Below are 25942 nucleotides of genomic sequence, written 5' to 3' on the forward strand. Positions count from 1 at the left end.
TCTTTTACTAATTTTTTAATAATTATATTATATTTATTAGTGTTCATATAAATGTAATAAGTCCACACCTGTGGAGTAACGGTCAGCGCGTTTGGCCGTAAAACCAGGTGGCCCGAGTTCGAATCCCGGTCGGGGCAAGTTACCTGGTTGAGGTTTTTTCCGAGGTTTTCCCTCAACCTAATACGAGCAAATGCGGGTAACTTTCGGTGCTGGACCCCGGACTCATTTCACCGGCATTATCACCTTCATATCATTCAGACGCTAAATAACCTAGATGTTGATACAGCGTCGTAAAATAACCCAACAAAATAAAAATATATATAACTGTAATATATAATTTTTTACGTTTCTTATCAAATCCTGTACTATTAAATACCGTCGAATTCAGGAGCACTTGAACCAAACTGAAGTAAGTACTTAAGAGTTGAGTGTGTGAAATTAGTTGCAGGGTGCAATGAAGTTCCCCTACTGTGTATAAGAATTTAATTAAAAAAATATATAGGCCTATCATATTTGCATTATTGCACATGTTAACCCATTTTGTTTCTTCTCTTGTTTAATGGGTGTAGCTACATGTTACTATGAATAACAACGCGAATTAAAAAAGTACGTGAAGTGAATCGCATAAGATTTGCACGTACACAGAACTTGCACCGATAAAAACTTTTCTTAACTTCACATGACTTTTTAGGCAAGAACAGGAAATATTCGATAGGTCTACAGGAATTGTCGTAAACCGTCTGATCGTTTCTGAGCTAATATCATATCCATATTAATTTATTTTTCATTCTTTCCTTAAGGGGTTAGGTACAGCTTACAGCAGTAATTTTTTTTGGAAATATTCAACATTTTTTTCCTCCATTACTCTATATTGTACACCAATGAAAATTGGTATGTGTAAAACACTATCCTTCTGCTATAGGAAAATAATATTTTTACGATTTAAAATATATATATATTTTTTTTTTCAAAATTCAAAGTTCACTGTGCAGTGATGAAGCGTTTCCCTCATAACTCATATTGTTAACTTTTTTATGTTCTCTCTCTTTTATTTTATTACTGAAACTCGTGTTTACAATAACATGCTCTTTCAACTACATTCCTTAATAAAACTGAATTGCTTTACCTGCAGACTTAATAAAGGCTTTACCAATAACCAAAAATGTATTTAAAAATAGGCTTAAGAACTTTACTAATAGACGGTAGTATATTATACACACTATTTAAAGGGTGTAATTGATATTTTGTTATCTGAAGTGTTGTATCAGTGAGGAAGTGTGTTGTGTCAGTGAAGTCTATTGTGTAAGTGAAGTGTGTTTGTGTCAGTGAAGTTCTATAGTTCATAGTGGCTGTGCAAAATATTTGAACAGTGAAATGGTTTTGAAGTGTTAGTGAAATCAGGATAGAATCAGTGTAGTTTATTAGTTGTGTTTATTATTAATTTGTCATTATTGAGTGTAATTAGTTACCACTGCCACCGGGTATATACCCATTTGCAGTGTGAATAAACACATACACATATATACACATAATATATATTTTTTATTTTGAGTTAGATATTTGACCATTTTTTAAAATAAACTTATTTTTTATAACAATCTAAGAAAGATAGAGAAGTGATTTTGCATCATATTGTAGATATGACATGCATAAATACACACAAAAATTTTCATCACAGAATGTTGGATACTCTGAGTCATGAGGGAATCGCTTCATCACTGCACAGTGAACTTTGAATTTTGAAAATATATAATTTTTTTAAATCGTAAAAATACTTTTATCATATAACTGAAGGACAGTGTTTTACACATACTAATTTTCATTAATGTACAAGATAGAGTAATGGAGTAAAAAAAAATGTTGAATCTTTCCAAAATTTTACTACTTTAAGCTGTACCCAAACCCTTAACTGATCCTTGCTGTGCTTGATTTATTGACTATGTCGCATTTGTTCTATTTCAGAGCGTCAGGCATTTTCAGTTTTGATTATTATACATTTCTTATTGTTTATAATAAAGGACTGAAGTATAAAAGTTTGAGAGTTGTGATGAAGATGATGAAATTAAGTTTCCAGACAGCTATTCCTAAATGTAGAAGTTTTAGCGCTAAGAAAGCGTGTTAAAAATTTACTATTACAAGGTAGCGTGCAAAATATACTTCCAAAAACCAGAAAAAAGTATTTTAATACTGACTTTAAACTTCCTGCCCTGATTGCCAATTTGCTTCCTGCCAGAAGTCACACGGCAAATAATACACAGCCTGCTTCTAAAACTGACTATTTTAGTTAAAAACGTGCAAAAATTTAATTAACTGTATGAACAACTTATTAATAACTAAATGGCACAATTAATAACTATATGGAACAATTAGAACTAAATTTAATTTAAAATATGGAGCACTCGGTTTTAAACCGGTGACATTTTGTGCACTCTATTGCTCTACTACTGAGTTGCATCATTGCTTGCTCTTAATGTGATGAAGTTTTACTATTATATTGAGGGAGAATACAGCAGTGGAGAAGTGAGGGGAATGGTTCATATACCAGCACTTGCGAACGGCTGTCTAAACGATAGTCTACGATGTACGTGTAAAAACTATTATTTCTTCTTAGGTTTTCTCAACTCGGTCTGAGGTCTCGTTTCGCAAACATTCGCAAAATAAACTCAATCTTTAACAGTTGCATCGCAAATAACTATTTTAATGCATTTACTTAGAAATAACTTTCTTCGTCAAAGAGATAGATTATGTTAACAATTTTTATGATGTTCAGCATAATACAGCATAATAATCAGCTCCCCACTGGCAACGGAGGCAATGGAATGCCAGGTGGTATTCGCTTAAATGCGTTGGCGCGTCCAGAACTATTTGTTTTATGTTAAAAATTAAGGATGAAAACCGTGGACTAAAAGAGTTACTGTAACAAATTTGGATATAATATCAGTTTTTATTTCGCTGCTGTTTCATGAAAGTAGCACCAAGAGTAAATAGCAGCATTACATTTTCTTGCTTACAACCATTAAATCACTGAAGACATATCTGAAGAAATACGAAATAATGAAGTAAGATTGTGATTAGTGATGGGAGTATTCGATTGAAAATTTTGAATTATTCGATTCTTGTAAGTTCTCGAGATATATCTCGAATTGTGAACAAGTATTCGAATAATTTCCTCAGATGGTCGATATTGCGAGAAGTGAAGAATGAGAACACCGATTGCACATCAATCGTATACATTCGGCTAAATTCGCCCACAAACGTGAGTAGTTGTGTGCAAAAAAAAAAAAAAAACTTGCTCCAGATCGTCTCCCTCTATCTCACCACTCTTGTCTTTCTTTCTCTCTTCTAATTACGGAACGTAGGAATAAACATCTTTATCGGAAGTTGCAGATAGCTACCAGAATGTGATTAAAATAAAAAAATTTAAACTCCTGCGCTTGCACAATATACTGCTCTCACTACTACTGGGTGTTCAGTTCAAAGTGTGTCATGGCTCGCTGTATGTAGTCATGTAACTAGTCGATGAGCCTAGAGAATTCAATCTTCCTACACTTCCGCAGAGGTGTATAACTTATGTGCTAGAGAAGTTGCCTAGCAAGTAAGGCGTTCATTCAGAAGAGTACTTACAGATACGTACGGCAACGCCGGTAGTGGCAGGAATGTGTACTGAGGTAATTTTTTTTCTTACTGTCGGGATATGGGGAGAGGGTTAAGACTATTACTTACGTATTTGTTGACATTAACTTCGACGGTCAACATGGACACGGAGCATTTCATTTGTATTGTGGAATGTTGCCGTACGGAACCGATGATAACAAATACCCTGCGTACGACTTGCCCGCGCAAAACACAGTTCGAAAGAAGTTATGGTAGCACACAGACCGAACAGACCGCCATCTGATGCTACGATGTTCAAGTTATACCGTACACGTTCTCAAGTTCAGATTGAACGCCTTGATTAATAGGCAACTTCTCTGATCCAAAAGCTGAAACTCGCTTCAAATCGCTGACTCATCAACAGTGACGACATGACACACTATCAAATGAACACCCAGTATTGTTATCGCTGTCATGCTGGAAGAGAACCGAGAAGCGAGAATCTGCCGGTGATTAATCAAATAGTTATTCGAGAACTTTTATTCGAATAAATTTTTCGATTCTTAATATTATTCGAGAAGAGATTATTCGATTCTGCCCATCACTAATAATTGTGATTGTAGAATAATTAATTAATCCGCTACAACTCTTCTGATATTAACATTTTAACGTGTGGCATCAAGTGTAATTGTCCCTACAACAAAAGCGATTTACTTGTTAGCGGAATCTGTAGTTTCATCTATTGATAACCGTATTATTTGTCTGTTACTCCTCCTCTTACATTATTCAGCAACTTTTCACTCGTAATAGGACGTTCTTAAATGTTTTCAGTGGTGTTACTTGAGACGATATTTTTCTGTTAGTATATTTTTTTTCGAAGATTCTGACATATGTATGATCTAGTTTATTCAAAAGAACATTAATCAAGCAAGAACGTCCTCGTCTGTTCTTTTAAGTGCTTCAGCAATGAGTTTTAGTCGGTTATTTAAAATTCCACAATATAATTTACGTACAGAGTTTAAAAAATAGTAATGCCTTTATAATTTGTAGTTTTTACGGTTACCTTGTTTAAATATGGACATAACATTTGCTACAAACCAGGCGTCTGATAATTGTCCATTTATCCAGCATGCATTCTGAAAATGCAACGGGCGTAACTTTAAAAACATTTCTCTATTTTTTATTACTTCGAAATATGTTTCTTCAGGCACAAGCGAATTTTTATTCTCATATCTATTCAAAGTAACTTCCAATTCTTTCACTGTTATTGAACCTATTCCTTTAGTAGACATATTTATAGGTGTTTTGTTGTCGATATTTTCATTAAATCATAGATTGCTGTAGTGGATCACGCAGCCCTGCTTCTTTATTGCAAGTTATTACTTTGAGCGCAATCATTTTTTTTTCATTAAAGTATCGGAGAATTTTATATGCAATATTTTGTCTCACATAGACGTAATGTTCGGCATTCCCAATAATCTCTTCCAACTATCTCTATGAATTTTCCTCGCTAGAGTTTTTGCTAGTTCTTTGCATGTACAGTACCAGGAAAAAGTATAGGGCTGCTTGAATATTGTAAAGTCCCAGATATAAGATACTGCGCATGATCAGAGATCTAGAGCACAGATATACAAATTGTCGCTAACAGCATTATTGAAATTCGTTTTATTTCGAGTGTTGTTGCAACCCATTCTGAAACACACTTAAAAAGATGCAAAGGAAATGGAATTGCTGTAAATAATAAATGAATATATATACAGTCAACTCTGGATATAGTGAACTCGGTTATAGTGAACATTCGGCTATAGTGAACCTAAATCGTTGGTTTCGACCGACATACATTAAAAAGTACACTAATATTTCCGTTTAGTGAACCCTGGCTTCGGTTATAGTGAACCTTAAAAATTGGAGTTACGAGAATTGTTATCCTAACAAATTCTTATTTCAAGTCAGACCTTCTTGTATAAAATTGAAAGAATGTGTTGAGAACAACATTCTAAGTTTCTTATTCCTTTACTCAACCCTAGGTGGACCAAGCATTTTTTGGTAACACGCTGGAGGGCTAAATAATGTCCACCATTATATTTTACCCTTATAGTTGTATTTACAATTTTTGCGTATGTATTAGTTCTTTATTAAGTGAATCAAGTAAGAAATATTGCATGTTAAGAAACAAATATATTTTATATCTTGAAAATTGTCAAATTAAATTAATTATTGAAAGTTAATGCTTGAACAAATTCTTATACATCATTCACATCTTCATTCAGATTCATCCACCTCATTCACACACTCATAGCATATGTTTGTCTTTTGACTGTTTCCACACACATACAAGTTCCATTTTGCATAAACAATGGTTGTTTTTGCTAATTTGTTTAGTTTTTCACTCTTGGTCGACACTGTTTGCTCCATGTATGGCACCTCGCTTTCCCTGATGGCTGCTGCTGATTCTGCGTTGTTTTGGTGATTTTATTCTTGAGGATGTCTTTCATTGACATGATGGTATTGTTCTGCAGTCCAATTATGCTTGCAGCACGATGTTTCACATTTGGTTTGATTAGTTGTAACCCCAGTTCCTGTAGATAAAAGCGCCGCCTCTTTGTTTTCTTTTTGTACCAGTCTGGGAAATTCATAATGTGCAGTGTATAAGAATTTATGCATGCAATATCAATTAGGGTGTAAAATACTTATAGCGGCCAACGACGGGTACTTCTCTTAGTAGTATACATCCTGGCCATTTGATCAATGGTGTCAACAGAGCCTTTAGTTGAGTTATAGAATAAATGTATACCTGATTTTTTTCCACCTTCAGAAACTTTGGCATCCTGATGTTGTGATGACAGCATGATTAGGTTCTTCTTACGTTTAGGACAGATGGCTTTGCAGATGCAGGGTCAGTGAATGCGAACTTGCTTGAGGCAATTCTCTTCCAGTTATGGTTTTCACTTCTTCAGGAATATGTTTGCGATTATTTTTCACGGTGCCAACTAAAGTAATTTTACACTCGTACAGATCTTCAGAAAGTTCGGCCGATGTATAGAACCGATCAGTAGTCACATTTCGACTTGTGTTCTTTATTGGGGCAACAAGCCTTTTAACAACTTCTCTAGGGCCTCTTGATTCAGGAGTTGTTCCTTCTTGTTTGCCAGCACAAACTTCCAGACTATGAACGTATCGATAGTCACAGTCAGCAAGAAGTCTGATGAGGATCCTATATTTACCCGGTTTTTTCTTTCAAAAATACTTTAAATGTGCACCTGCCTCGAAACAGGGAAGCATTTTATCTATGGTAGTATTTTACCACCTGTACAGTACTTCGGAAAAATGTCATTCAAAAGTTGAAATATTTCTCGTAAATGAGCAAAATTGTCATTAGATCTCCTAACCTGCCTTGTGTTTTTATCATCAAATCTGATGACAGAAGATCACGAAATCTGTTCCGACTCATGCTGGCTATGTATACTGACCTTTCAAGCTCTTGGGACCATAAGTCATGGTAATCCAGGTTGTTGTTATTTGCGCCCATCAAAATGAGAGTACCTATGAATGCGAGGATTTCAGTTGGACTTGTTTCTTCGACACTCCTTCTCTCTGCTTCCTCGTTTGTGTGTCGCACAATTTTAGACACAGTTTCATCAATATAGAACTTTCCAAATGATTCTCGTATTGTGGTTGCTTGACCAGTTTGTTGCAGGTTTTCCACGTATTATATTTGCAACAGTTCTTCGCGTGGGACGAGGCGGATTAGGTACATAAACCGTTCCATTTTGAGTCACATACATCACAATTCTTACACTTGCACTATTGTTGTTATCACTAATATTCCTATCAGTTTCACTGTCACTTGAATTTCATAGAGTAAAATTGGGTTCTGCGTCATCATCATTATCACTATTATCATAATCACAGTCCATGTCTTCAATCTGATGAACTTCATCTTCAGTTTCGCTAACACACTCATCAAAAATATCATAACTTTCTTCCTCGTGATAATCTAAAACTGCTTCCGATTTACTTTCCATATTATATAATCATCTGTTCGTATTTCTGAATCATGCCACAGTCACAGACAGAATAACACTGTTTATAAAATGAGTTTTCAATCCGTGCAGCAATGTCAACAATGTAATATAATGTTGGTTTCCAAATAAGTCCATTGTTACAACATATGTTTGCAGTTTCGAATAATAAGTCCATTGTTGTAACATAGTCCCGCGCAGTGGTGTCGTGGTCTAAGGCATCCTCCTAGGACTCGCGTTACGGAATGAGCGCTGGTTCGAGTCCTCATGGGGGAAGAAATTGTCTCATGAAATTTCGGCCAGTGTTTGGGACTGGTGCTCACCCAGCATCGTGATGCACTTGGGGAGCTACAATAGATAGCGAAAATTCGGTTTCGCAAACCAGCTACAACGGCTGGGGTAATCATCGTGCTAACCACACGATACCTCCAACTTAGTTGGATGATCGTCCACCTCTGCTTCGCCATGTGGACGTGATGCCAGCAGCCGGCTGGTCGGTCTTGGCCCTTCATTGGCTGTAGCGCCATGGATTTACTATTTATTGTTGTAACATGTTTATAATTTCGAATAAAAAAATTGTTACAAGTTGGACCAAGGGAGGGATATTTTGTACTTCGAAATTTAGTCCATATAATTAGGTTTTCAACCAAAAAACTTGATTGTCTTTATTGAATCGTTAACTTCATACTTTTTCTGAAACAAAATGAGAATACCATGGTCTGAACATGTTCTATATCATAATAGTAACAGTTATAAAAAAAAAGTGTGGATATAAATTGACCCTCCCCTGATCCGTCTAGCGTCAAAGGACAAAGGTAAGGTTAGCGATTCCTAGACAATGAGCTGTACTGTAAATCCAGGCAACGTGTGACGACCTTGCCTCACTCCATCGTAGAAGGGTTGTCATTCCGTTCTCAAGCACTATTCTACTGTTCTCAGAAACATTTCCATTATGACGGATAGCATCGAAACAACGGAAAATGAAATTGCCTTCTTTTATTAAAAGGGGACGGACATTATGTCCAGAGTATATATGAAGGTAACATTCCGATGGCTTTCAAACTTCATCACCCCCTCCCAGTTTCTATTAAGTGATCCGGAAAATTCCAAGACTGAGTACGCAGTCACACCGTAACATCGATTGTCATTTCTACCTGACCAGCCGGTTTCTAGTATTCAAACAGTGAATGTATTGTATAAAAATGTCGAAGCGTAAAGTGTTTTCCTTGGAAGATATGGCGAATGACATCGAACATTGTCTTTCGCAAGCGGACATGGGTCGTCAGCATAGTATAAGTAAATCAACTGTGAGTAACATTATACAGTGTAATCCGTTTCACAAAAATTAAATATTTTAATTACTGTATAGTATTTTACAGTATGCCCACGTATACACAACAAAGTATACACGATGCCCACTACAGGAACGCAAGAGATACCGACTAGAAACCCACCTTAGCATGTGCGATACAACTTTCTCACCACCAATTACAAAAGTTCTTCTGAAGCAATGTTGCATAAAGGAATTTCACATATTTATTACAGGTGTATTTAAGACCTTGTAGAAATAACAGTATTTAGTAACAGTGTCCTATATATTCTTTTGCAGCCAAATTTGTAACTTTTAAATGTATGGTTATTATGTTGAAGTGTATGTGTTGTAGAGGATGCTTGATTTGTTGTGTATGTGAGTCATAGTTATGGGATGCTTGATTGTGTTTGTGTGACTATTGTGTATTAATTTATGATGTATGTTAGGGAAAGTTGCTTAATTGTGTTATAGAGTACCGCTATAAGAAATGTTTTGTTTATGTGTTGTAACTTTTTCTATATGTCTCAATTGATGACTGATGTTTGATTTGCAATCGCAATGTTTAAATTACGGATTGTTTAGGTTTCATTTCCATTGTGTAAGCTAATTTATTTTTCTTTTCAATTTGTTTTATGGTTATGAATATTTTTTGTGTAAAACTATAGCCCTAGCATACATATGTAAAATAGGGCTACCCCCCCCCCCATTGGAGATACAATAATATAGTATTTTATTTGTTTGTCACAATTTTATTCATTCCTGTCATTTAAGGTTGGGAGAGAGAGACACTTCGAATTTAGTGAACCTCGGATATAGTGAATGAAATATGTGGTCCTCAGAGGTTCACTACAACCATAGTTGAATATATATATATATATATATATATATATATATATATAGACACACACACACAGTATTATAGCTGGAATTTATCAGAAAGAGAAAAAGAAAATGTCTGCGTCACTAAGAAAAAACTGCATACTGAAAGATGCAATAGAAGGAATAGGCTAGACGGATCGTGTGCTGAGATTAAGAGGTAGGAGGGGAAATAGGGAAGATTGGAGAATGCTACGCTTGCAGTGAAATACCTGCCCTTGGACAGAACACAATGAGTGAATGAATATAAATCCTGCAGTAAAATCGAAATATGTACCTTCGTGAATATATTGAAATTCCGCGCAGAAGTGAAGTCTTCCGTCTCGTCTCAATAACTCGGATGTCTGAGACATCTGAGTGTCGGGCGAAGGAGAGGGAGAGGGGGTATGAGCCTCATTCCAGTGAATTGATATTTTCTGAATAGTGAGTCTTACAGTCTTGGGACAAAATAAATATTTCAGATTGTTTAATAAAAAGTGGAATATTTACTGAACAACTGCTATCAGTTATTATTAGACACGACCTGGCACAAAGGTACAAAAGCAAACTATTAATTGCAACACAGTTTTTTCTTTATCAAACATAATAAATATAAAAACAGCTGTGAAAAAAGTTATGTAAAACTGTACTTTAGTTATTCCAATCTTAAAGTAATCTGACCATCGTAAGTTAATTTGTATCTACTCATAGGCACTTGTTAATAACGTCTCCACTTTTCATTTCTTAAATTTCTTGTTGTTCACATCAAACAGTTTCCTAGGACGTTCTTCTGCCAGTGGTGGACGGTGGGTTTGAAAGTTGAGGAGGCCAAGGCGTGACTGATGAGAGTTCGCATTTTACGTTTTAAAAATATAGGGCCTGTCACGTACCTCATTGCCAAGCGCCGAATTTTTAGGTTTCAAGAAACTAAAATTAACTTTTCACATCTAGTTTCAGAATTTCAAATCTTACATTTAGGAATTTATAGGATTGCACGGGGAAAAATAAAAATAAACAACATACTGTTAATATATTACAATACTGTTAGATTTACATTCAAATATCCGTTATTACAGGCCTAATATTATAAATCTAAAAAGTAGCCTGATGATTCACGTGGTGATGGAATATTTTATGGAACTATTTACCAATATTAATACATCTTAAGTTTATTATGTCTACAACACTATCTTTATTAAATTATTACATCCGCAAACTACTCATTTAATTAATGCCCCTACTGTGAATTAGGCCTATTTAGGCCATTTTAAGTCCTAACCTACGAATTAGGTCTTTTAAGTCATATTAAATTTAAGAATGTTATTTGTTGCTACGTAAAACGAATAAGAAAAGCAATATTTCGAGAGTAACGAGATGGCAACAGAATAGGTTCGAACCTAAGAATCCTGAGGTTGCTCATTACTATTACATAGCCTACTTGTACAGCAAATTCACTCGACGATCCTCTTTCTTCGCAAACTAATCAATTAGGTCAGAACATACTGAACAACTACTATCAGAAAAAGCTACACACAAATCTGCATTTGTTTCTAAACTCTCGATATATATAATATACTATATAAATAAATAGGGTAAGGTTGCGTATATCGCACCACTTTAGCATTTATAATTTTTATTGAACAATACAATTTTTATTTTCTGCATTCCTTTACAGAAATACATTCCCAGAACATTTACCTTTTATGTGAAAAAGAATCCTTGAATTTGATTTAATATTTTTGAAGTAGAATGACATTTTCGAAACACTTGTCAGTGGTGCCATTTAGGCAACTAGATTCCTAAATAGCACCTGCGGTTTCTTAAATCGCACCTCTTTAACTGCAGAGAACAGGATGAAGGAAAGCTTTTAATATTGAACATATTGAACAGTATTTAATATGAATAATGTAATAAATGCAAATTATAAGTTTATTGAAATTAATGAAAGAGAGTAACGCATCTTCAAATGAAATTAAAAAAATAGAGCATAAATTACCTAACATTTAAACTTCCTGAATGCGTTTTTTATTGTTACACATTTGCCATGTGCTTCACCAGGCAGTTCAAACTATAAACTGCGTCACCTTTTCTCCACGATTATCTCGAAGCCACCTAAGAACTGCTTCATGATTTAGCTGTCTGAAATGGTTTGAAGATAGAAACATCTAAAGGCTGGGCCTCTGAGTATTATGACGAGGAAGCTGAAATAGGAGCACATCATTTTCCCGAGATAATCTAGCTTCTAAATTTTTGGAATGGTTCGTATAGGTGGACATACAGAAGCAGCACTTTTTTCTATGGCAGGTTTGAATGGCAAAAAAATGTTTGAGCTATTCGACAAATAGTTCACTGTTGATGTAACCTGAATCAGAGCAAACAAATAACGACCCTGGAAGAACACCAGCTGATAATGTAGGATGCACTGTTTGACGTTTAAAAATTTTCATAGGTGGCACAAAATATCTGGTGCGCTTGTACAACACACACTTGTTGTATTAACACCCTTTTCACCACTTGATATTGCACCCACCTGATGCATTCCTCGTTCAGTTAAAATTTTTGGGCCTTCTTTTATACGGCTAGAATTGCTACAGTTGCTCATATCGCACCGGTGCGAATTAGGCACCTACAAAGTGGTGCGAATTAAGAAACTACGTCATAAGTTATTATTTCCTTCATTCTAGCCTATAATCACCACATGTTCGAAAATCGTACTACGTTAAATGTTCTTTAATATTTGTTTTAACCAATAACATCTTAAGATTATGGATTTCTTTGCCTACAAATCCGTTATTTAGTTACAAAATGTTAGCTAAATATACATCCATATGAGCGATTATATTAAATACTCTATCACCACGTTGCTAGCACAAAGAAGTGGCAGAAATCAAGTCACACGGTGGAAGTTCATATGGTAGATTGTAACAATATCATTAGATGCTACACTACTACAGTAATTTGTTTTAAATTAGCAGTGGTGCCATTTAGGAAGCGGTGCGATTTATGTTACTCTACCCTATATCTTGTAACACAAAAGAAAAAAGTAACAGAACACCCGCAAACAAGAGAAAAATCTACCAACATAAAATAAAGCTTTTACGCAGGAAGAGAAAACTAACAACACGTGACTCAATTTCTAAAACCAAGAAGAACGAAAGAAAGAGAGAGAAAGAGAGAGAGTTTGCCGATACAGCCGAAAGCAGTCGTGACTAGGTACAGTTGTCCGCGGTGAGTGGGACGTCTCCAAATTCGGCTCCCCTCGCGCGTTCTAGTTATTAAGCCCCCAAGTTAAATTTGCGTCCCGTGAATGCAAGAGACGAGCGCTAGTAGCTCTAATTGTTATAGCTGTTAGTATACAACCTACTGTTTCGTCTGTGAGTGAGGTCATGTTACAAGAAATGATGCAATGAGTGAGGTAATATATAAGATGTGTAAGAAATACGGTGCATAATATTAACACTTTCACAGTATTTATAAGGGTACAACACTTTCAGCACCTCCTACGCACGTTTATTCACCACTATCTCATACAACTCGCTGGCACGAACAGTAAACACCTTTTTTATCAACTCAGTATTTACTCATAGGTCACAAAGACCAGAGGGAGAGGGAACGATGATACACATTCTTTCCGAACGCAGATTTAACTTGGGTGCGTAGTAAGTTTAAACACTCCGCTAACGAGCTATCTTTTTGGTTGGACTGCTGTTGTCATGGTTAGCGGGGAGGAGAGTGATATAGTTGTCTCCTCAACGAGTTAGAAGAGAGATCTCTCTCAGCGCTATCTGTTATTTTTCGATACGAATTTGTACTATCTGCAGTACAGCGAGCGAGCTTCACCAACTGGATGTGGTCGACTCGACGTAACTTACATCTGAATAGTAAAATTTATATAAAAGGAAAAATGTCCCTCATTTGCTATAACTTATTGATCTCAATTCAGCTGGAATTAATACTGTCATATTGTATTCTGGTAAAATATTAGGCGAGGCACGGCCTCCCTTGCCTCCCCTGAAAATCCGCCGCTGTCTTCCGCTGGGACTAGGTGTCAATTCAGGACAAGATGCTGGCGCTTCACACGGTCTAATTGCATTTAACATATTTTCCGGAAAAGTTACAGTGCAATTCAGCCACTGACTGTTCGTAGCCAAAACTTTCCTAAGAGTTCCATTACTTTCAGTTTGTTTCTTACAGATTCTATATAAATTGTCATTAATAATCCTTACAATGACATGTCATCATTACAGTTTACTAAATCTAGTTTCTTCAGTATGTAGTCAAAACTTTTTTTTAATTCCAGAAAAACCACTTTGTCCTCGCCAGATATCTAACAGCTCCCTCCGCGTAATCTGCGCCACAAAACATGAAAATAAATATTGTACATATCCGAAAGTGGCGATAAGATGCAGCTGACAATTGCAACTTTATTTCAAGACCAAGTCTAATAATAAATCATAGGGGTTGAGCAGTAATTATTTCACTTTTTGTTAAACAAACTGAAACATCGATCTCAAACTCAATTTTAATATTATTCAGAAAATAAAAAAACTCACTCTGGTAAGGCTCGAACCCGCTCCCTTTCGGGGGACAGGTAGCTGTCTGAGCTACTGAGATGACGTGCGGCTCAAGACAGGACGAACTTGGCTGTGAGATCAAACTACGCCTGTGCGGACTTGGTTAATAAAAACCTAAACTAACCAAACCTAACCTTCGTGTATGCAAGATGTGTAACCGGAGTACGAAGCGAACTTCTTCATTTGATCTGATATATGCACGCAAAAATAAGTCCAGCTAAGGATCACGCTGGGACTGCATGAGAAGTCCGCGCATGCGCAGTTTGATCTCAAGCCATGTTTGTTCCTGTCGTGAGCCCCTCCTCTGAGACGAGCCGAAAGGCCAATCTTCTGAGCGGCTTGTCAATCTCTTTATACAGAGAGAGGCAGCGAAAAGTTACCGCACTATGCAGGGGACGTGTTTGTTGAGCGCATGTTATTACGTAGTATTGCATTACTACACTTATTATTGAGCATTATTTGTGACTCCATTCGTGAACAAAAAAATTCTCCGTACGCTTCCCGCTGTCCGCGCACTCCATCCCCACCACTCGGGAATTTTAGGTCTATAGTAATGAACGCCCACTCGCGCTGCTACAGCTTACCGGTGAGTCGACCAATGGATTGCGGGCAATATGTTCTCCGACGTCCCCTGCATAGTGCGGTAACTTTTCGCTGCCTCTCTCTGCAAATGCTATCGTGTAAATCGCGCTGTGAATCGACCACCAGGAGTAAGTCCATTACTTTTCTCTGGTACTGTGCATATTTCTCGCCCGATTGGATAGTATCTGAATTTATAGGCATGTTTTGTACTACTTTTGTTTTTGTTTGGTTGCTTCTTAAATTTCTTAATTCCATATTTTTCAATATTTCAGGAATTACTGTCATTGTGTCTCGCGAAATTAAAAAGAAGAAAATTAATCGTTCACGGTGATGTAGAGTATGGTTGCTGAATAGGGACAGATTCTCTCGTATGAATTTGCTTCGGGAATTACGTCATGATTCTGGAAAATGACATAGAGCGTATTCCGAATCTCACCGGTGAGCAATCCGATGGCATCACGGTGTTCCGAATTCCACCGATGACGTCATTGATGCTCCACCGGTGTCACACTGGTGCCATCAGCTTGCAGAGGTGGTGGCAGTCTCCATCAGCCGCCATCAGTGAATCTGATTGGTTCTTGTATAGGGCGGGAATTAGCAGACGAATAACATCGTGCACTGTTGTGTCATGGCGGTGTGTTCTGCTTTGCTTCTGCTGTGTTGTTTGTAATGAGCAAAACGTAAAAACAGTATGTTAATGACTTATGAGCGGACATGTCAACGGACCAGTCATTACTACCGGTTCAAGAAATAAGTTGTTTATGATCTCTTTTCTTTGAACGTGATGGCAGTAAGGAAATTTCGAAAAATTTTGCTATCGTAGCACAGGCAACAACTTATACAGTCGCCATGACAGCCATCGATCCTTCCACCAGTTTTGTTCCTTATTTCGCTGCAACGTGACGTCATTGATGCCACCGGACCGGTGAGATTCGGAATACGCTGATAATTTTATTTACGAACAGATACAGACACATTTGAAATTATTGTCATTAGCAGACACAGCATCTTTGGGCACCGATTGAGGGGAACACTGTGCATGCAAGTTAACTGAATGCTAGAGCATAAGCTAGTCTAGAGCTGCAAGAGCAGCACAAGTACACAACAGCCTATGTAGGGAGAAACACTACGAAATAAACAACTGTTTCTTCACCACGACACGCATAAAGTTTGTCACTACCTGTCAGTACGCTACTTATCTGCATATATAGCGCATTTATAGTGCATCATGACGAAGAAAAAGGGATCTAAGAAGCATCAATCTGTGACAGAATTTCGAGGCGAATGTTTTGATGTGAATAGGAATGTATTACTTGCAAACTGTTTAGCGTAAACATGCGGGATGACAAATGTCAATATATACAGAGACATTGTAACACTAGGAAACACACAGAAAATAAAAAACTTACATCGAAAAACGAAAGTGAAGATCTGCCAACAGGTAATTTCATTTCAAATAAACAATTACAATTTTAACAGGATTTGTGTGATATTATGGTAAAGGCTGGTATCCCGTCCTTTAAATTACAAAATCTCCACTTTAAAGTTTTTATTGTAAAATACACAAATAAAAAGTTGCCAATCTATGTAACATTAAGGCAAAATTATTTTAAAATATTTTACGATAGCACATTGCATTAAATAAGGCAGATGTATTTAGATTATTTTCATTTGTAATATATTATTTATTTAATTTTCTAATAAATGTCCTTATGTAACCTATCATTCCTTGGAAACAGTGTTTATGTTCATTAGACGACCAACATAGTTGTATACTCCGTGTTCCAGTCAACTTAACTCATCGGTCCCCAAGATGATATGTCTGGTCATTACTAACGCCAGAAATACAAAAACATGACACTTGATTAAGAGAGAGACTGGAAACAACTAAGATATTTGGGGACAGAAAGAAGACTTGCGGCAGTGGTCATGGGAGCATTTTCTTTTTCAGAATTCATAGTTATATCGTAGCCTTCTGTCAGCGCTAATCGAGAGCTAATGGAAGACTAAGAAAAGTCAGTTAGGGTGCTATTCATAGACATTTCGCAGCACGCGTTACGAGCGTACTCAGCTAGCCCCGGCTATCCACTGGTTACTAGTACAGAATCCAAATCATATCCTATCGCTAACACTGGTTTATGAATACGAAAAACGCTGATCATCCACCGGAAGCCCGCGCTAAAAATGTCTATGAATACGACCCTTATTTTTTTCTCCCCCAAGATATAAGATTGTTTATTATTGCAAGCAAAAATTACATACATCAACAAAGATTTTACAATGCCATTGTAATACTCGTATATGAATTTTCTTGAAAATTAAAAACTTGCTTACCAATCTCATATTCATACATAATTATTACAAATTGTTGTATAAATAAGATTGTGACTGGGTCACACCCGAAAAAGCAAAATTCGGAAGTAAGTCTACATTTCAAGACGTCCTGGCGTTTTACCTAAAAACAAAGCTCCAGCCTGTCAGTATTCTGTTCGATCGTCCGTCTCCATTCATTAAAGGCAACACGTCTATTTTGCCGTCCACACACGTTTCGACTCGTACGTAAGTAAAACGTTAAGTGTAGAATGGGTTTAAGACGTGACTGTATTCCAGCCAATATATTCATCGGTCGTGCGAGCTCTACACTTGTACTGCAACGTGAGTTCTTTGTTTTCAGCCTGAACTTCCGCTCTATATTTATCGTTTTGTTTCACTTACCTCGTGCTTGGAATACATCAGTGTTACTTCCTCTCCGTCTTCTGAAACAAGAAATAAATAAATAATTAATTAATATATCAATGTTGTCGTCATAGCACCAACATCATGATCATCATCACATCATCGTCACCGTCACCGTTCGTCGTCATCATAATCACCACCACCACCATCAAGTATCATCTCGTTACCGTCGTTTTTATATCCTTACTTCATCGTCATCTTCAACCACATTGTGATCGTTATGTCATCGTCGCAGTCCTCATTTTTATCTTTATTTTTATCAACATGGAGACATCATAAAAATTACAATAATTAAAGTCATGTCGCCCTCGGTAGCGCAGTTGGCATAGCGCTGGCCTTCTACGCTCAAGGTTGCGGGTTCGATCCCGGCCGAGGTCGATGGCATTTAAGTGTGTTTAAATGTGACAAGCTCATGTCAGTAGATTTACTGGCATGTAAAAGAACTCCTGCGGGACAAAAATTCCGGCACACTGGCGACGCTGATATAACCTCTGCAGTTGCGAGCGTCATTATATAAACCATAATTAAAAAAGATAATAATAATAATAATAATAATAATAATAATAATAATAATAATAATAATAATAATAAATATAAAAAAGAAATTATGGTTTAACTTCAGAGATTATCAGCGTCGCCGGTGTGCCGGAATTTTTGTCCCGCAGGAGTTCTTTTACATGCCAGTAAATCTACTGACATGAGCCTGTCACATTTAAACACACTTAAATGCCATTGACCTCGGCCGGGATCGAACCCGCAACATCGAGCATAGAAGGCCAGCGCTATACCAACTGCACTACCGAGGGCGACAATATAATAATAATAATAATAATAATAATAATAATAATAATAATAATAATATTAATAATAATAATAATAATAATAGAGCGGAAATACTTAGCCACTGGGTGAGATGTGAGCTGTGATTCACCCTGTAAGTACTACTTGAGTTTTAATTTGGTTACGAATTTATTATTCATGAATAACAAACCAACAAATACATAAACGGATACAGATGCACAAAACAATACACAAGTAGACAAATAAACTGACAAACAATAATTGGTAAGCGTAGATAAATAGACAGATCTAGATAGGTACTAAATATTAATTTTTATAGTCCTACAAAATTACCTGTTATGATTACCATTGGTTATTAATGGAGAAAAATCAGCTCCAGCACTGTGGATCGAACCCGGGACCCCCAGTTCTACGCACTGGGCGTTCTAAACACTGAGCTACGCCGAGGCGCTATCCACAGCACCGGATAGAATCCCTCTCCTTTGATATTTTCACTTCATGGCCTTACTCCATGTTCCACACACACACACAATATATATAATATTATATTATATTATATAATATTATATTATATTATATTATATTATATTATATTATATTATATTATATTATATTATATTATATTATATATATTTTTAGATTAGATAGATTTATTGATCTTAGTTCACAAAAGTACAAACTTAATTATTTAAAAAATGATCTATATACAAAAGTAGTTATACATAATAAATATACAATTTCCTAAACTAATTAATTTATCGCAAATCTCAGTAATTTATTGGTTCAAACATGCACTTACGTGTAGTTTTAGTGCATGTATATTATTTTATATTAAGTCAATGTCATCACACAAGGAGCGCACTCATTTGATCGATCCACGGTACCGGAGCGAATATTTCTCCATTAATAACCTAGATAGATAGGACTAGACAGAGGGATGAACAGACAGACAGACAGACAGACAGACAGACAGACAGACAGACAGACAGACAGACAGACAGACAGACAGACAGACAGACAGACAGACAGACAGATAGATAGATAGATAGATAGATAGATAGATAGATAGATAGATAGATAGATAGATAGATAGATAGATAGATAGATAGATAGATAGATAGATAGATAGATAGATAGATAGATAGATAGATAGATAGATAGATAAAATAAATAAGTGAATAAATAAGAAGTTAATACATAAATAGCTAATTAAATAGCTATGTAAATAATTAATTAAATAAATAGCTATATAACTAAATAAGTAAATAATAAAAAAATGAATAATAAAAAACTAAATAAATAAATGAAACTTCATGTAATGCCTAACCACTGCACTTGATAATTCCAGCTGCGATTCATTCTATTAATTAGGTGAGTTTTAATTTGAGTAATAATAATAATAATGATAATTAATAATAATAATAATATTATTATTATTTTAGTATTATTATTTAGTTATTCTAAATAATATTGTAGTTAAACTAAATGATCATTTTTGAAGATACGAGGTATCACTTCTTAGCCATCGATACGGTCCTTGCGGTGTCTTCATAATTACGTTTTAAATCATTTTAATATCTTCGGACATTTGTAGACCAGGCGTTTCCAGTTGCTTCATAACTTGTGGCAAGTTTCCATATGAATTGCAGACTGTCATACACATTTTTCTAAATCAGGGATTTTGCCGTTGTCATAGCAGCTGAATCTTCCCCATTTAATGCATGAACTCGTGTGACTTCATTCTAATGTTCTGCGTAATATAAGGTAGCTTGCTCTGAATGTCTTGCGTTCGATGCTGTGTATTGTACTAGGGGGAGATCTGTCATCTCCAGATCAGCGGTAACATGCATTGTGTTAGAGCCCCGAGTCACGCAGCCTAATAATAGCAATGACAATAGCATTAATAATAATAATAATAATAATAATAATAATAATAATAATAATAATAATAATGCTAGTCATTAAATTTTGTCGAAAGACATAGCAATTAAACGAAGTAGAACCCTGTGAATAATGCGTGAGGTTGCTCTAAATAAATATAATACTATCAGTAGGAATAAACAATATTCATTATCATTCATTCTTCAGGTATTACTCTCTAGGTGAGATTATTTAAGGGGAAAGGATGGTGTTTTTTTGGTGAAAAATGAGTAAATTAAAAAAAAATCTTTAAAATACTCTGTGATATGTGTGGAATGCATAGCACAACATGTGGGTATTTGTGCCCTTATCGGATGTTGAGTCGCCATTTTTAAACTTCCTGCGTTATGGATTTTTAAATCACTCGCCCACTTTTATTGTTGTTTCCGGTAAATTAAATGTTCAAAAAACTTTTTTTCTTTAAAATACACTTTGATATGCGTGAAATGCATTTCATGTGGGTATTTGTGCCCTAATCGGATGTTGAGAACGTCATTTTTAAACTTCCTGCGCTATGGATTTTTAAATCACACGCCCGCTTTTATCGGTTTCCAGTAACTTCATTTTTTTTTGCTACATTGTCAGACAAAAATGGATATAATTTCTGAACTATTAAAGATACATGCATGGGATTTAGAACACACATTCTTTAGATTATTAGGAAACCTTTCTCTGTAACAGAAATTTGTTAATTGGTTTCATTTTAAAAATACGTCCGTTTGTTTGCAAGAAAAGAAATCGGAAAATTGTTATTAAATTTTAATTGTTTATTTTACAAACGTAGGGACTAATATCAAAATTCTGTTACAGACAGTTTGTAGAACATGCTTTTGCAAATACATTGCAAAAAACTGTTTGAATCTGTATTTAAAAACGGTTTAGATATATCGGTTTTAGTACAATCCTGCATAGGGTATATATTTTTTTTCAAATTTGGGCCCCCAAATAATTTTTTTTTTTCAAAATATTTTTATTTGGTTGAGTTGCCACAACTATGAGCTCTCTACATACAAAAACTTAATATTTTACACCAAATAGGAAAAAAGTAAAAAAAAAATACCATCCTCTCCCCTTAAGTTATATTCTTCTATTTCTTTCGAAATAAACTGAAGAAAAATCACATTATTGTATGGCAGTACGCCACTGCACGATATTTTCTGAATTCTCACAGCAGACGTCCGCACACAGACACACACAGCGATAGGAATAAAGGCTATATCTGGACTAGGGCAAAGCAGTGAAGCACCATAGACAGCGGTGATCAAAACTCGAGCTGCAGTGATTACATGCGACAGACAGCCTATGAAGTAAGGAGACGGAGGAAAGGTATTTGGCATGAAAACTACAACCAGTGGTGGTTCCTGTACTAACATCTTGATCAATCGCGTGGATAAAAATCTCAAGCTTTGCTGTATCAGTAAAGTCACTGCTGTCATCAAGAGCCAGTGAATAATATACGATTCTTCTTGTTTATTTTTTTAACCTTCCTCTTGAATATAATCAGGAATTTTCTAAATTCTTCTCTCGATACTTGGTCGAGAAATTCGTAGTTTTTTTTAAATTAAAAACTTAATTTATTTAAGCTAGGTACTTTAATCATTACTCTTCTGAGAAGTTCTGTTCTATTAAAAAGCTTTAGAGCACGAGATATTTCAAAACCCATTAGGTAGCCGACTTCCTTACATTTATTTATCTCATCTTTCTCTTCCTGGCTATGATTTAAGACATGTCAATTCCTGACGTTTAACAGTTCGTTGGCACATAATATTGACTCAGTTTTTCTACAATATTATTATTAAATGAATAACTAATAAATAGTTGCCCTCATCTAAAGATTAAGAAGATTAAAATTAGGATAAATCCTAATAATTTTATCCTTCTAGGGAGAAGGTCTAAAAGTATCAATATTCATGCACGTACAGAAGAATTATAGAAGCACATACTTATTGGTCAATAATAATAATAATAATAATAATAATAATAATAATAATAATAATAATAATAATAATAATAATAATACATTATTCAGCGTGGCAATTAATGTTTTTATATATTCCTAATTGAACCTTTGAGCAAAGTAAACATATTACATTTTGTCCGACAGAACAACAAAAAAGTTCTCCTCATTCTTTACGAAATCACCTCTTACTGCTTGTAGAGAGACAGTTTGTAGTGTCATGATACCGCCACTGCTTGACTTCAGTACGTGAATGAAACTGTATTACTGTATTAATGAAATATAGAAATGAGCTAAGAAAAGAATATTAATACTAAGTAATTCTCACATAGTTTTGAAAAAGTACACGGGTTATCGAGGATGATTTCATACGTGTTGGGAATTTGAAATAAATTTAGAGATTAATTTCAGAAACTACCCATATTTAATGTGACAAAGTGTTAATAGAAATTATTAGATTTAAACTATCCCTCTTCATTTTGAAATTTAATTTCTGAATATTTTATTAAGCAATATTAATTGAAAGCGAAACTACAAGATAAGTTAATCAGCTATGCTATAGAGGGATTTTAGGGAAATTCAGATTGCCAAATTGTCATTGCACAGCATGAGTTCGGATTGGAATTTACTTTGAGAAAGCTGTGGGCCACGTGTCTTAAATTTACAGCCAGTAGTAGAACCCTGTCTCTGATATTGGGTTCCGGCAAAATTTCTTGGTAATTTCTCGCCCACCTTAATAAATTTCGACACTGAATTTCTTCTGAAGTTGAGAACCTCGCTATATAAAATATTGCTACTGCTACACCAATGGAAAAAATAAAATTGTAACCACGAACCCACAGTAGATGTTTGAACATTATTACATGCTTTACAAAACACACAAGAAAAATACATTTGAATGTTAAAAAATAATATTTTAGTAATAGATTTAAATAGTTATGATCTACGTCTTTGGCCTGTTCATTACACCGATACGCATTTTAAAACATTTTTCTGCTTTATGGGCAAAGATTACTATTTTGGTTAATTGAAGTGCCTTGAATCCGAATCTGTAATTAGATTTTCTTCATCTCGTCAGGTTTTACTGAAATTTTTGAAATAATAAAGAAAAAGTCAACATTGGCGAAGTCCATAATTTAAAATATATTTATTTTTAACGCGATAATGACTGTTTCAAGCGAATTGAAGTGTCCTGAATCTGAATCTGTATTAAGATTTTCTCTATATTATGTTAGATTTTTCGGAAAATTTTAAAAATACAAGAGAAGAACGACAAAATTGATGAAGTACATATTTTTAAGTGATATTTTAACTTCATTATATAACTTAGGTCAATATGACTGTTTTAGTTAATTGAAGTGTTATGAATCTAATTCTGTATTCAGATTTTCTGTGTAACGTTAGATTTTTCGGAAAATTTTAAAAATAAAACAGAAGAACGTCAAAATTGACGAAGTTCTTTTTTTTAAATTAGTATTTTAACTTGATGATGTACTGTAACTTAGGTCTATACGACTGTTTTGAGTTAACTGAAGTGTTCTAAATCCGATTCTGTATTCAGATTTTCGTATCATGCCAGTTTCCTCTGAAATTAATAAAAATAGAAAAAAACGTCAAATTTGGAAAATTTAATATTTTCTTATAATTTGAGGGCTTAATGTGAAACTAACGTAACTACAATCGACGTTTTTCACAAGACAATCCTTAACAGGTAATACGCTTTATTTCATATGATCTGTAGGCTACCATCATGTTTTGTGGTTACGAATTGTATTATATACAAGACTGTTCGGAACTGAGTTACGATTTTTTGTGACCAAGTAGAACAGTGATGTCAAAGCAAGCGTATTTTTCTGACTTTGACGTCGTGCGCGGGCAGCAAGCGCTAAGTATGGAAAGAGGAAGGGTTGTGTATATGAATAAACAACCTGTTGGATTAAGAAAACAGTGGTGCACAAACTTCAAACGGAAAGTGAAATGTTATGTCGTTATTTTTATATGACTTCTTTCTGTTTAATATTATCTATATTGTCTGTGAAACAAAAGTACTAACACGGATTTCTTAATATTGCACTTGTGTTTTAAATCTTAATAACATAATAGAGAGTTAAGAAGGAATATTCACTTAAATTCCATAGTAGTATAATTATACTGTACTAAGTGAATGAAACACATCATTCATGAAGAAAGTGATATTCCAAAGAAAGAGATTGAGTATGACATCATAAGTTGGAATTTATATTGATGGTATCTTTAGCCTTACAAAAGTAATCAATAAACTAATCAAAACAATATTACAGTACAAAGCAAAGTTACCTAGGTACTGTATCTGTTTTAAGTGTAACTAATATTACATAACAAAACTCTTATCGCATTATGCTTTTAAGGTGATATTTGTGAGCAACTTCCTATCATCAGTATATTAAATTATTTTCTCGAAATCTGCTGAAGCTATAGAGCTGACATTTTTACAACACATGGGCACGTATCGTTTGCTTATGATGTAACAGTAGTTGCTTTGTTAATTAATTTCCTTACAAACAATTTCCATGCGAATATTTTCAACATTTTCAATACATTATCTTCAGTAATACGTATATACAGTACGGTATATTAGATTTACGAAAACATTCTGTAAGGCTACTAAATAAATAGGCATATACCTGAAAATTTCATTTTTCTATACGAAAAGTTGAGAAAATATTTCTTTTTAATAAAAAAATAAAACTTGTGAAAAATGATCATTAAAATTAAAACTATGGACTTATACTTCTCAGGTAAATCTAAAAATTAACTTGGATACAGTTTTAATAAGTTCTTTTCCTTTTATCTATTGAATCAGTGCTGGCCATCCCTGAATATAGCTCGACCAAGCGGCATATACTACCTCTTTCGTCTGTCTCTTTCCTTTCCGCTGTAAAGCGCTCAGGGTTTCCTGAGCTCTAAAGCGCGCGCTTGCTCCTATGGGCATCAATTGACATGCATGAAGTAGAAGAACGAATTATTATAGATTGGGTGTGAAGATCTAAAAATGTCAATTTTTGTAGTTACATCAGTTTCACACTAAGCCCTCGAATTATTTTAACTTGAAGGTATCACTTAGATCTATACGACCGTTTTTGGTTAAATTAAGTGTTCTAAATCCGATAGTTTACTGTATTCTGATTTTCTATAGTGTATTACTAGCAATCTTAAATAAAAATGTCATATTTGTATATGTTTATTAATTAATTCAATTGTCATAAAAGTCCCTTTGAAATGTTTGTAATTTTTATACGTGATGTTTTTCTGTACTTCTTAAATAAAAACGAAAAACTTCTAAATTTAAACGAACATTTCAAAAAAGTCATACTAGGATAATTTTTCTGCATCAAAGAAGTTTAAACACCGACCGATAATGACAAAATAAATTACTTGTAACTAATGACAAAAGAGGAAAGCGTAATTATAAATGCATTATGCAGATTACCAATACACCTCTGCATGTAATCCCCGGATTTATTACCTGCTTTTGGAATTCTCTTCACTGACGATACACTTCAACACAAAGTAATTTTAAGCGCCTCTTGAGAAATATTCTTTTCACAAA

At 34.8% G+C, this 25942-nt stretch overlaps 1 protein-coding gene across 1 annotated transcript in view; it reads right to left on the reverse strand.

Moving 5' to 3' along the window:
• Positions 1–25942, reverse strand: part of LOC138707725 (solute carrier family 4 member 11-like) — a 412766-nt gene that overhangs the window by 104502 nt on the left and 282322 nt on the right. Inside the window, exon 2 of the mRNA XM_069837591.1 lies at positions 17655–17695. Within this exon, the coding sequence (XP_069693692.1) occupies positions 17655–17672 (18 nt within the window). The 5' untranslated portion in view covers positions 17673–17695. The remainder of the gene's footprint in view (positions 1–17654; positions 17696–25942) is intronic.

Source organism: Periplaneta americana, chromosome 10, assembly GCF_040183065.1.
Source record: "Periplaneta americana isolate PAMFEO1 chromosome 10, P.americana_PAMFEO1_priV1, whole genome shotgun sequence".
NCBI lineage: Eukaryota > Metazoa > Arthropoda > Insecta > Blattodea > Blattidae > Periplaneta > Periplaneta americana.